Genomic DNA, 12,974 nt, shown 5'->3' on the forward strand with positions numbered 1-12,974 from the left:
ATAGACCTCTTCCACATTCATGGAAGACTCTCTCCATGTAGACACTTTGATTGTTTTTTGTTGTGTTTCTTGGTGGCCTTTTGTTTGTTTGCTTTGGCACCTTTCAACACCCTGCATTATCACATTCATGCATGCAAAACACTCACTTACACTACTGATTACTGATTACACACACCATTGTATATTTTCCTTAGTTGCTTTAGTTAATAAATATATATTTTGTTACTCCTTATCTCCACGTTGTCTCCCTTTGTTACGGGCTTTGAGCCGGTTCGTGACACCTTCCTGTGACATCGGGTGGTGTAGGTGTCCTGGAGGGCAGGTAGTTTGCCCCCGGTAATGCGTTGTGCAGACCTCACTACCCTCTGGAGAGCCTTACGGTTGTGGGCGGAGCAGTTGCCGTACCAGGCTGTGATACAGCCCGACAGGATGCTCTCGATTGTGCATCTGTAGAAGTTTGAGTGCTTTTGGTGACAAGCCAAATTTCTTCAGCCTCCTGAGGTTGAAGAGGCCCTCACCTCCTCCCTGTAGGCCATCTCGTCGTTGTTGGTAATCAAGCCTACCACTGTTGTGTCGTCCGCAAACTTGATAATTGAGTTGGAGGCGTGCGTGGCCACGCAGTCGTGGGTGAACAGGGAGTTTTCTCCCAATCCGTGATTGACTGTAGACCCTACCACATACCTCTTGTGTCTGCGCCGTTGAATTGCGATTCTACTTTGTCTCTATACTGACGCTTAGCTTGTTTGATTGCCTTGCGGAGGGAATAGTTACACTGTTTGTATTCGGTCATGTTTCCGGTCACCTTGCCCTGATTAAAAGCAGTGGTTCGAGCTTTCAGTTTCACGCGAATGCTGCCATCAATCCACGGTTTCTGGTTTGGGAATGTTTTAATTGTTGCTATGGGAACAACATCTTCAACGCACGTTCTAATGAACTCGCTCACCGAATCAGCATATTCGTCAATGTTGTTGTTTGACATATCCCAGTCCACGGCAGGGAGCAACAAAATGGAGTCGTGGTCAGCTTTTCCGAAAGGAGGGCGGGGGGGGGGCCTTATATGCATCGCGGAAGTTAGAATAGCAATGATCCAAGGTTTTACCAGCCCTGGTTGCGCAATCGATATGCTGATACAATTTAGGGAGTCTTGTTTTCAGATTAGCCTTGTTAAAATCCCCAGTTACAATGAATGCAGCCTCAGGATGTGTGGATTCCAGTTTACAAAGAGTCAAATAAAGTTTGTTCAGAGCCATCGATGTGTCTGCTAGGGGGGGGAATATATACGGCTGTGATTATAATCGAAGATAATTCCCTTGGTAGATAATGCGGTCGACATTTGATTGTGAGGAATTCTAAATCAGGTGAACAGAAGGACTTGAGTTCCTGTATGTTGTTGTGACCACACCACGTCTCATTAACCATAAAGCATACGCCCCTGCCCCTCTTCTTACCAGAAAGATGTTTGTTTCTGTCGGCGCGATGCGTGGAGAAACCAGCTGGCTGCACCGACTCCGATAGCGGCTCTCGAGTGAGCCATGTTTCCGTGAAGCAAAGAACGTTACAGTCCCTGATGTCCCTCTGGAATGCTACCCTTGCTCGGATTTCATCAACCTTGTTGTCTAGAGACTGGACATTGGCGGGTAACCTGTTTTCCCCATTTTGGTTGTGGGTGTTTGTTTTCTGTTTTGTGTCTGCACCAGACAGAACTGTTTCGGTTTCATTTCGGTCTCTTGTTGTTTTTGTCATTCAGTGTTCTATTCTATTAAATAATCATGAACACTCACCACGCTGCGCTTTGGTCCTCACCTTCTTCCACCAACGAAAACCGTTACAGCTAGCTATAGTTTGGTTTAGATAGTAGCTTCTTGATTTCATAAATCTTTTTAAAATAACCAGTGGTGTCTAGTGGAGGCCATATGCAACCAAAATAAATGTTATGTCTCATTATTTCAATACACAAGATAGAATGAACTTGCAATCGTCAACCATCGAGAATTTAACCTCAGCGATTATTGAGCTTGGATGCTGCAATTGGACGTGACGTAACGCGAGCGCAGCAAGGGCAGTATAGCAGCTTCATTGATTTCAAAGGAAGCATTCCCTCAATTGTTGATGGCTGACGGCAATGTCGGACGCCCGATGGCTATAGTGTAGCAGGGCCGTAATGGAGCAAAAACAAAGAGTGAAAGAGAGCGATGGGGGAGAAAGAGAGAGATGGGGGAGAAAGTGAGAGATGGGGGAGAAAGTGAGAGATGGGGGAGAAAGTGAGAGATGGGGGAGAAAGAGAGAGAGATGGGGGAGAAAGAGAGAGATGGGGAGAAAGAGAGAGCGAGAGGATGTTTATGTTTCTGGCTGTGGAGCAGAGACTGAGCTGCAGGACAGATTGACAATTAGCCTAGCACTGCTGAGGTCTCCATAACAACAGAGCTACTGTAGTAATACAAATAGTATTACACAACAAATTATTAACTCACTTGCAGCTGCAGAATATAGTAAATCTATAAATGATAGGATTTAATTACAGATGTAAGCTAGGTTTATTGAAACAGGAAAACATAATGAGAGACACATGCTGTCACACTTTAAAATGAGCCAGTCCTGTGCTTCCTTATGCACAATGCATTCTCCCCAGTCATGCTCAGGTCCATGTGAAATGCTCTCTCTCTCCCTCCCTTTTCCTCCCTTGCCAAATTCATTGCTTGCACCTCTCCCCCTCATTAAGCCATTGCATGCTCCCTCCCCCTGTACAATTAACAGCCAGCAAATGCTTCCTGAGAGGAGTCCCCTGCTATATCTGTCCCTCCCTCCCCCCTAGCTCTGCCAGACTAGGTCGCTTCTCTCCTCCACTGCCCCCCAGTGCTCAGGAGATAAGCCGCCAGCCAGTGAAAAGTGAGGAGAAGGGGGGAGAGAGTGAAGGGAGAATTGTCTAAATAACACCTGAAGCTCTAAGCCATGTTATGATTGTGGATGTATAGTGGCATGGAGAGAAGAGATTAAATGCCGAAGTTCACTCTGAGAAGACTGGACACTTCCAATCAGCAATAAGGGGGCTAGGAAACTGGCACCTTAACCACCAGGGACTACTACAACATGATACAACGAAACACACAAGACAACCGAGAGAGGGAAGAAGAGACAAGAAGAAAAGTTTTTAAAAAAGGAGATGATCATGGGGTTAAACAATAGAGGATAGGAAAGAACAGATGATGAGGGCATTAGAGGAAAAGGGTGAGTGGAGAAGAGATGAGATGGGAGGAGAGAACAGGAAAGCAGAGGGAGTGCCATAGATATCTCCATAGAGATTTAGAGCAGAAGCCTACCATTCCCTGAGCTCTACTCCAGTGTTCCAGCCATAGAAATACAATTACTAGAATGGACAAAGCCCCTCAGAACATGGCAGTCTCTGTGTCTGTTGACAGGGCTGTGAAGGAGATTTACACTGGTTAACAGAGAGGCCTGTGGAATCACTGTTACAATAACAGCCTACACCAAGCATGCGTATTGACGCATGCTTACTCCGGCCCAGGAGAGCTACAGGCCAGGGTATGCAGGCATTTGTTCCAGCCCAGCTCTAAAACACCTGATTCAACCAATGATGGTCTAAATTGAAGAAGTAATTAATTGATTAGTTGAGTCAGGTGTTTTTTTATGTTATTTTTTAAATGTAAGTATGTATTCAGGGGAGCCCAATTGAGACCAGGGTCAAATTCACAATGATGCCCTGAGTACAAAACATTCCAAATAAAACCAAAATAATAATATATATTGATTGATTACAATCAATCAAAACAACTGCAATCCTCAATAAATTAATTAAACACCAGAGTCCTAAAATGCCCTAGCGGCAACAGGGAGTCAAGATCCAATGGTTTTGCAGGTTATACAAACAATGGGGGCACTAAAACTAAAGAAGGATTTACTTAAATTGGTAGAGAGAGACCAGAGCCACCTCAATAGTTAAGCAACCCTTTCGAACAGGTTTGGTAGCGTATTCTTTTATACCTTAGTTAGGGCTGGGCTGGTACAAAAGCCTGCATGTGCTGTTCCTCTCCAGGATGGGAGTCTGGGCCCAAGCAATAGACAGATAATGGTTCAGAGGGTTACCAGCACTCTGCTCAACTACAGTACAGTCCAATAGCCAGTAAGAGGAGCTCTGAACATAGCCAGGCCAGAAAACACACAGACAGGGAGCGAATGATAACAGGAGAGAGAGAGAAATTACTTAGAAAAGGAAGTAAGAGAGAGATATGAAGAGACAAAGCAGAGAGGAAAGAATAGGAGAGAGAAGAAAACTGGGTGATATTTGTTTTCTCACCTCATCTATCCATTGTCTAGCCCTTTCTAGTGCAGCCCTACCCTCTCTGGGACCTGGCTGTGTGACAGTGACAAACTTTATTAGCTCCTGACCCGTTTCTACTGCAGCTAGACTAGAGGATCCTTTAAGGACAGGAGCAGATCCCAGGGACACTGTTCTGTTACCTCTCTACCTCTAGCGGTAGGCCAGTAACCAAAAAGTTGCGGGTTTGAATCATATGTGAAAAATGTCAATGTGCACTTGAGCAAGGCACTTAACCCTAATTGCTTGTGTAATTCACTCTGGATAAGAGTGACTAAATGACTAAAATGTAAATGTATAAATGTACACTGAACAAAAATATAAAACGCAACATGCAACAATTTCAAAGATTTGACTGAGTTTACAGTTCATATAAGGAAATCAGTTAATTGAAATAAATTAATTAGGCCCTAATCTATGGATTTCACATGACTGGGAATACAGAAATGCCTCTGTTGGTCACAGATACCTTTGAAAAAAAAGTTAGTGGCGTGGATCAGAAAACCAGTCAGTATCTGGTGTGACCACCATTTGCCTCATGCAGCGCGACACATCTCCTTCGCATAGAGTTGATCAGGCTGTTGATTGAGCAGCCTGTAGAATGTTGTCCCACCCCTCTTCAATTGGTGTGTGAAGTTGATGGATATTGGTGGGAACTGGAACACGATGTCCTACACATCGATCCAGAGCATCCTCAATGGGTGACATGTCTGGTGAGCATGCAGGCCATGGAAGAACTGGGGTATTTTCAGTTTCCAGGAATTGTGTACAGATCCTTGCGACATGGGGCCATTCATTATCATGTTGAACCATGAGGTGATGGCGGCGGATGAATGGCACAACAATGGGCCTCAGGATCTTATCGCATTCAAATTGCCATCAATAAAATGGAACTGTGTTTGTTGTCCACAGCTTATGCCTGCCAATACCATAGTCCCACCACCACAATGGGGGACTCTGTTCACAACGTTCACATCAGCAAACGGCTCGCCCACATGCACACTGTTTGCCATCTGCCCGGTACAGTTGTAACCGGGATTCATCTGTGAAGAGCACATTTCTCCATCATGCCAGTGGCCATCGAAGGTGAGCATGTGCCCACTGAAGTTGGTTACGATGCCTAACTGCAGTTAGGTTAAGATCCTGGTGAAGACAACGAGCACGCAGATGAGCTTCCCTGAGACGTTTTAGACAGTTTGTGCAGAAATTCTTCGGTTGTGCAAACCCACAGTTTCATCAGCTGTCCAGGTGGCTGGTCTCCGACAATCCCGCAGGTGAAGAAGCCGGATGTGGAGGTCCTGGGCAGCTGTGGTTGCATGTGGTCTGTGGTTGTGAGGCCGGTTGGACGTACTGCCAAATTCTCTAAAACTATGTGGGAGGCGGCTTGTGGTAGGGAACATTAAATTCTCTGGCAACAGCTCTGGTGGACATTCCTGCAGTCAGCATGCCAATTGCACACTCCCTCAAAACTTGAGACATCTGTGGCATTGTGTTGTGTGACACAACTGCACATTTTAGAGTGGCCTTTTAATATCCCCAGCACAAGGTGCACCTGTGTAATGATCATGCTGTTTAACAAGCACGTTGATATGAGAAAAACTTAATAACAAATTTCTGCACATAATTTTGGAGAAATAAGCTTTTTGTGTATATGGAAAATGTATGGGATCTTTATTTTTTTAATTTAATCTTTATTTAACCAGGTAGGCCAGTTGAGAACAAGTTCTCATTTACAACTGTGACCTGGCCAAGATAATGCCAAGCAGTGTGACACAAACAACAACACAGAGTTACACATGGGATAAACAAATGTGCAGTCAATAACACAATAGAAAAGTATATGTACAGTGTGTGCAAATGAGTTAAGATTAGGGAGGTAAAGGCAATAAATAGGATATAGTGGCGAAGTAATTACAATTTAGCAATTTACACTGGAGTAATATACAGTTGAAGTCGGAAGTTTACATACACTTAGGTTGGAGTTATTAAAACTCCTTTTTCAACCACTCCACACATTTCTTGTTAACAAACTATAGTTTTGGCAAGTCGGTTAGGACATCTACTTTGTGCATGACACAAATAATTTTTCCAACAATTGTTTACAGACAGATTATTTCACTTATAATTCACTGTATCACAATTCCAGTGGGTCAGAAGTTTACATACACTAAGTTGACTGTGCCTTTAAACAACTTGGAAAATTACAGAAAATGATGTCATGGCTTTAGAAGCTTCTGATAGGCTAATTGACATCATTTGAGTCAATTGGAGGTGTACCTGTGGATATATTTCAAGGCCTACCTTCAAACGCAGTGCCTCTTTGCTTGACATCATGGGAAAATCAAAAGAAATCAGCCAAGACCTGAGAAAAACATTGTAGACCTCCACAAGTCTGGTTCATTCTTGGGAGCAATTTCCAAACGCCTGAAGGTACCACGTTCATCTGTACAACAATAGTACACAAGTATAAACACCATGGGACCACGTAGCCGTCATACCGCTCAGGAAGGAGCCGCGTTCTGTCTCCTAGAGATGAACGTACTTTGGTGCGAAAAGTGCCAATCAATCCCAGAACAACAGCAAAGGACCTTGCGAAGATGCTGGAGGAAACTGGTACAAAAGTATCTATATCCACAGTAAAACGGGTCCTATATCAACATAACCTGAAAGGCCGCTCTGCAAGGAAGAAGCCACTGCTCCAAAACCGCCATAAAAAAGCCAGACTACGGTTTGCAACTGCACATGGGGACAAAGATCGTACTTTTTGGAGAAATGTCCTCTGGTTTGGTGAAACAAAAATATAACTGTTTGGCCATAATGACCATTGGTATGTTTGGTGGAAAAAGGGAGACGCTTGCAAGCCGAAGAACACCATCCCAACCATGAAGCTAGCGGGCTGGGGCGAGAAGATGGTTCTTCGGCGACATCGTAACAGAAAAGCCTGTTGAGACCACATCGAGCGATCACGTCGGTAGTCCAGTCATGATGGATCGGCGGGGCTCCGTGTCGACAATAAAGGGTCCAGGCCAATTGGAAAAAGAGGTATTGAAGCCCTAGAATTAGCTGGTATATGTGCCTAGCTCAAGGCTAGCTGGTGCTTGCTTCGGCACAGAAGCATTACCTAACAGTAGCCACTCGTTTGCAGCTAGCTAGCTGCGATGATCCAGAGTAATGATCCGGTGTAATGATCCAGAGCGGCAGGATTCCGGTCAATGATGTGTTTACATGGTGCGTTTATATTTTTGTTCAGTGTAATACCTCTCTGTGAGGCTTCTGCATCAAACACCACACACTCAACTCACAGAGTAACGGGTACATGTGGAAGGGTATATATACACACACACACACACACACACACACACACACACGTGGAGGGGTATGTATACACACTCAACTCACAGAGTAACGGGTACATGTGGAAGGGTATATATACACACACACACACACACACACACACACACACACACACACACACACACACACACACACACACACACACACACACACGTGGAGGGGTATGTATACACACACAACTCACAGAGTAACGGGTACATGTGGAGGGGTATGTATACACACAACTCACAGAGTAACGGGTACATGTGGAGGGGTATGTATACACACACAACTCACAACTAACAGAGTAACGGGTACACGTGGAGGGGTATGTATACACACACAACTCACAGAGTAACGGGTACATGTGGAGGGGTATGTATACACACACAACTCACAACTAACAGAGTAACGGGTACACGTGGAGGGGTATGTATACACACACACACACAACTCAGAGTAATGGGTACATGTGGAGGGGTATGTATACACACACAACTCACAACTAACAGAGTAACGTGTACATGTGGAGGGGTATGTATACACACACAACTCACAGAGTAACGGGTACATGTGGAGGGGTATGTATACACACACACACACACACTCACAGAGTAATGGGTACATGTGGAGGGGTATGTATACACACACAACTCACAACTAACAGAGTAACGTGTACATGTGGAGGGGTATGTATACACACACACACACACACACACACTCAACGAGTAACGGGTACACGTGGAGGGGTATGTATACACACACACACACACACACACACAACTAACAGAGTAACGTGTACATGTGGAGGGGTATGTATACACACACACACACAACTAACAGAGTAACGGGTACACGTGGAGGGGTATTTATACACACACAACTCACAGAGTAACAGGTACATGTGGAGGGATATGTATACACACACACACACACTCAACTCACATAGTAATGGGTACACGTGGAGGGGTATGTATACACACACAACTCACAGAGTAACGGGTACATGTGGAGGGGTATGTATACACACACACACACACACACTCAACTCACAGAGTAACGGGTACACGTGGAGGGGTATGTATACACACACACACACACACACACAACTAACAGAGTAACGTGTACATGTGGAGGGGTATGTATACACACACACACACAACTAACAGAGTAACGGGTACACGTGGAGGGGTATTTATACACACACAACTCACAGAGTAACAGGTACATGTGGAGGGATATGTATACACACACACACACTCAACTCACATAGTAATGGGTACACGTGGAGGGGTATGTATACACACACAACTCACAGAGTAACGGGTACATGTGGAGGGGTATGTATACACACACACACACACACACACACTCAACTCACAGAGTAACGGGTACATGTGGAGGGGTATGTATACACACACACACACACACACGCTCAACTCACAGAGTAACGGGTACACGTGGAGGGGTATGTATACATGTATTCAGGGTCTGAGGTTTAAAATTAGCCGGCTGGCAAAAACCGGCACTTTTACTGAAACGTTGAATAATATGCACTGTCCCCGTAAAAATATAAATAAACTCAAACATACATAAACGAACGCACACAACTGAACTATAGAACATAAATACTTGAAAGCACCACATCGCACACAGTGCAGTACTGGAATACCCACAGACACATTTATACAGAGGAAGTTGACAGATAGGTGAGGAAAGAGAGAGGTAGTCGTACCTGCAACAATGCGAAACCAGCCAGTACACAGCTCTTCAGCCATCTACAGCAATCTCCATGGAGCAGGTCGCATATCTGTAGGTCCACAGGCGGATGGAAGGACGAATGGATTAAAAGAGAACTGTAGGGAGAAGAGATGTCAAGGAGTCTGTGAGGAGAGAAAGAAAGAGAGGGACCAGTCGTATTAGAGGAGTGATGACGACGGTGAGTACCCTGGCTGAGAGGACACACACACACATAAACACTGAAGGACCTGTGGAGAATGGTAATGTAATGTTCTGTAGAAGTGCTGTCTGGGCCACTCTGTCAGTCAGTGGAGGTACCCCTTCCACTCCCACCCACTGCCCCCCCCCCCCCCCCCCCCCCCCCATACACAAACAACCTGAGTGTACCTGACCTGTATACAACACACCAACTTCTCTGTGCACTGCAAACTGGTCCAATGACACTAACCCCTTTCACCCTGGAAGAAAGAGGGAAAATTAGAAGGAGAGGAAGGAGAGACGAAGAAGAGATACAGGAGAGAGGAAGAGGAGCAACAGGAAAGAAGAAGAGCGATAAAAGGTGAGAACAGGGGAAATGTGAAGTGAAGAAATAACCTGAAATAGGATAAAAGAGCAACTGAACGTAATAAGCAACTTCTCCTTTTGAAATGTGAATATGAGGCATCGATATGAGTCAGAAACATTTCTTCTAGTGTCATAATTGACTATATAATGTAAATAGAATATTTTTTGTCATAAAGTCAATCCCGTCCAAAACACAAATTCACAAGATAATTAAGGGAAAGAAATATGTAAGGGAATAAAATGTCACCGTAATAGTTTTCCTTGGGTTGGGTGTATTTAAATCCAGCCCACATTACCGAAGTAATCATAAATTCAGAGAGCAGCTGCACATGACTGGATCATAACGCCCATAGTTAATTTAGTTTGATATTGGATATCCCTATGGGCAAGTTAGACCATCAGTAAATTACAAAATGTAATAGCTCCACATTTCAATGACTTAAAACCTCAAATCAACTATAAATTGTAAAAATGTATAATAAATATTGAAAGCATTTAATGAGACAACTAAAAGGTGTGCAACATGTAAATATTGTCCCATTTACATTATGTAATTTATTTAGAGTCCCTAACTAGCCCCATAGATCACTCCGGCCTGCTGAAGCTAATTGGCTATATAAATTGGCTAGCTTGCTAGCTAGTCTCGGCTACTTTCCAGACATAAGACCTGGTTAGACTGTTCCAAGTTATCTAAAAGGGTGAGTGACTAACTTTGTAATGTTTTGGCTGAGTGAAAGTAAAAACGCTTCCCACATTCGAACACGCACGCACACACAAACACACAAACACACACACACACACACACACACACACACATTAAAGGACACCTCAAAAACACAAATCTCATTTCCTAATAAGGACAATTGAAACCAAGGCTAAATCAGGAAGTTCAGCCCTCTTTAACAGTCTTTCATATATGCAGAAAATAAAACTGTACCATAAAAAGGATGTAAAGAAACTTTCTGCTGCAGAGACATTGGTGCCTTATGCTGCCCTCTGCTGGTTGTATTGTAACAGTGCATCTCTCACCCTCCCTCTCATAACACTGGCCTTGTAAACTCATCACTCTGATTATAACACTTGGCAGAAGTGCTGAGATGTATTTTAAATGCCACTGTTATGCAACGGTCAACCACCCTTAGATGTCAGGGGTCAATTAATGTTAAATAGAGGTCTAAAACAGGTCAAATTACCTACCACATCAAAATGCAATTTAATCCTAATGGCAGAAACAAATAATGCAATAGATTGTACAATATCAGCGGCTAATACATTTTATTTTTCTGACGTCTTAGACTGCATGACTGTAACGACAGACAGACAAATTAAAATGCATCAAGAAATGAAAAACCAAATAGGACACAGTTGTTCTAAGCCTAGAATATCCAGTTGAAGTGGGACACTGCCCGTCTCAGCAGGCCTGATCTGATAGAGTCTCCATCAAACCAGTATAGCTGTGATTGGATTATGAGTCCTGATGGCCCTACATCTATTACACACTTATAATTCATATATAAAACATGACAGCTGGCTGGGTCAACTGACTCTCAAAATGCTGAATGACCTATCCTTACAGTCATGCATCGCCCACTCAGCTCTCGAGCAGTGAGAATGATGTCATTGATATCAGTATATCAGAGCGGCGCCTGCTTCTGCAGTGTCATCTCATCTCAATGAATCTCCCTTTCCTCCACCACTTTCAGCCGAGCTCGACAGCTTGCCCTCGATATTTACGTCTGAAGTAGGTTTAACTCATGAGAAAGTAGTTCTTAATTGGCAGCTATTCCTTCCACAGGATTGACACTGGAACATGGTGGGGGATTTTCCATTTCAAATGCAGGAGAATTGGAAAAAAATAGGCTTCCAAGGCATATCCCTCATCCTCTCCCTCTCTCACTCCCTTTGTCTCTTTCTCTCTCTTTGACCTACTTTTACCCCCTTTTTCTATCAATCTGCAGCAGCAGAGTGCAGTCTTGCACTTGGCATGTCTTTCCTCCATCAATCCCCTCTGGATCCCTTCAAATCCCTTGTTGACAATAACAGCAGCAGTGTTTACCATAGCTGCGGGAAGTGGGGGTGCTGCAGCATTTAAAAAAAATAACGTTTGGGGTCACTTAGAAATGTCCTTGTTTTTGAAAGAAATTTTAATGTGTCCATTAAAATGATATCAAATTGATCAGAAATACAGTGTAGACATTTGTGTTAATGTTGTAAATTACTATTGTAGCTGGAAACAGCTGATTTTGAATGGAATATCTACATAGGAATACAGAGGCCCATTATCAGCAACCACTCCTGTGTTCCAATGGCACATTGTGTTAGCTAATCCAAGTTTATCATTAGAAAACCTTTACAATCATTAGAAAACTTTTGCAATTATGTTAGCACAGATGAAAACTGTCGTTCTGATTAAAGAAGCAATAAAACTGGCCTTCTTTAGACTAGTTGAGTATCTGGAGCATCAGCATTTGTGGGTTTGATTACAGGCTCAAAATGGCCAGAAACAAAGATCTATCTTCTGAAACTCGTCAGTCTATTCTTATTCTGAGAAATGATGGCTATTCCATGCGAGAAATTGCCAAGAAACTGAGGATCTCGTACAACTCTGTGCACTTCTCCCTTCACAGAACAGCGCAAACAGGCTCTAACCAGAATAGAAAGAGGAGTGGGAGCCCCGGTGCACAACTGAGCAATAGGACAAGTACATTAGAGTGTCTAGTTTGAGAAACAGATGCCTCACAAGTCCTCAGCTGGCAGTTTCATTAAATAGTATCCGCAAAACACCAGTCTCAATGCCAACAGTGAAGAGGCACCTCTGGGATGCTGGCCTTCTAGGCAGAGTTGCAAAGAAAAAGTCATATCTCAGACTGGCCAATAAAAATAAAAGATTCAGATGGGCAAAAGAACACAGATACTTGACAGAGGAACCCTGCCTAGAAGGCCAGCATTCCGGAATCACCTCTTCACTGTTGACTTGAGACTCGTGTTTGCGGGTAATTTTTAA

At 43.7% G+C, this 12,974-nt stretch overlaps 1 protein-coding gene across 11 annotated transcripts in view; it reads right to left on the reverse strand.

The window, feature by feature from the left end:
- The window catches only part of sgip1a (SH3GL interacting endocytic adaptor 1a), a 120,143-nt gene extending 110,585 nt beyond the window's left edge, over positions 1–9,558 (reverse strand). For 3 of the 11 annotated variants that reach the window (XM_090236196.1, XM_090236193.1, XM_090236192.1), the window contains exon 1: positions 9,402–9,555. In XM_090236196.1, the coding sequence (XP_090092322.1) occupies positions 9,402–9,444 (43 nt within the window). In that variant the 5' untranslated portion in view covers positions 9,445–9,555. Of the gene's footprint in view, positions 1–9,401 lie in introns of all 11 variants that reach the window. The other 8 variants (XM_090236195.1, XM_090236197.1, XM_090236188.1 and 5 more) reach the window with 5 other exon arrangements.
- Between the last annotated feature and the right edge of the window lie 3,416 nt (positions 9,559–12,974).

This window comes from Oncorhynchus mykiss, chromosome 5 (genome assembly GCF_057628025.1).
Source record: "Oncorhynchus mykiss isolate SJ-2025 chromosome 5, ASM5762802v1, whole genome shotgun sequence".
Taxonomy (NCBI): domain Eukaryota; kingdom Metazoa; phylum Chordata; class Actinopteri; order Salmoniformes; family Salmonidae; genus Oncorhynchus; species Oncorhynchus mykiss.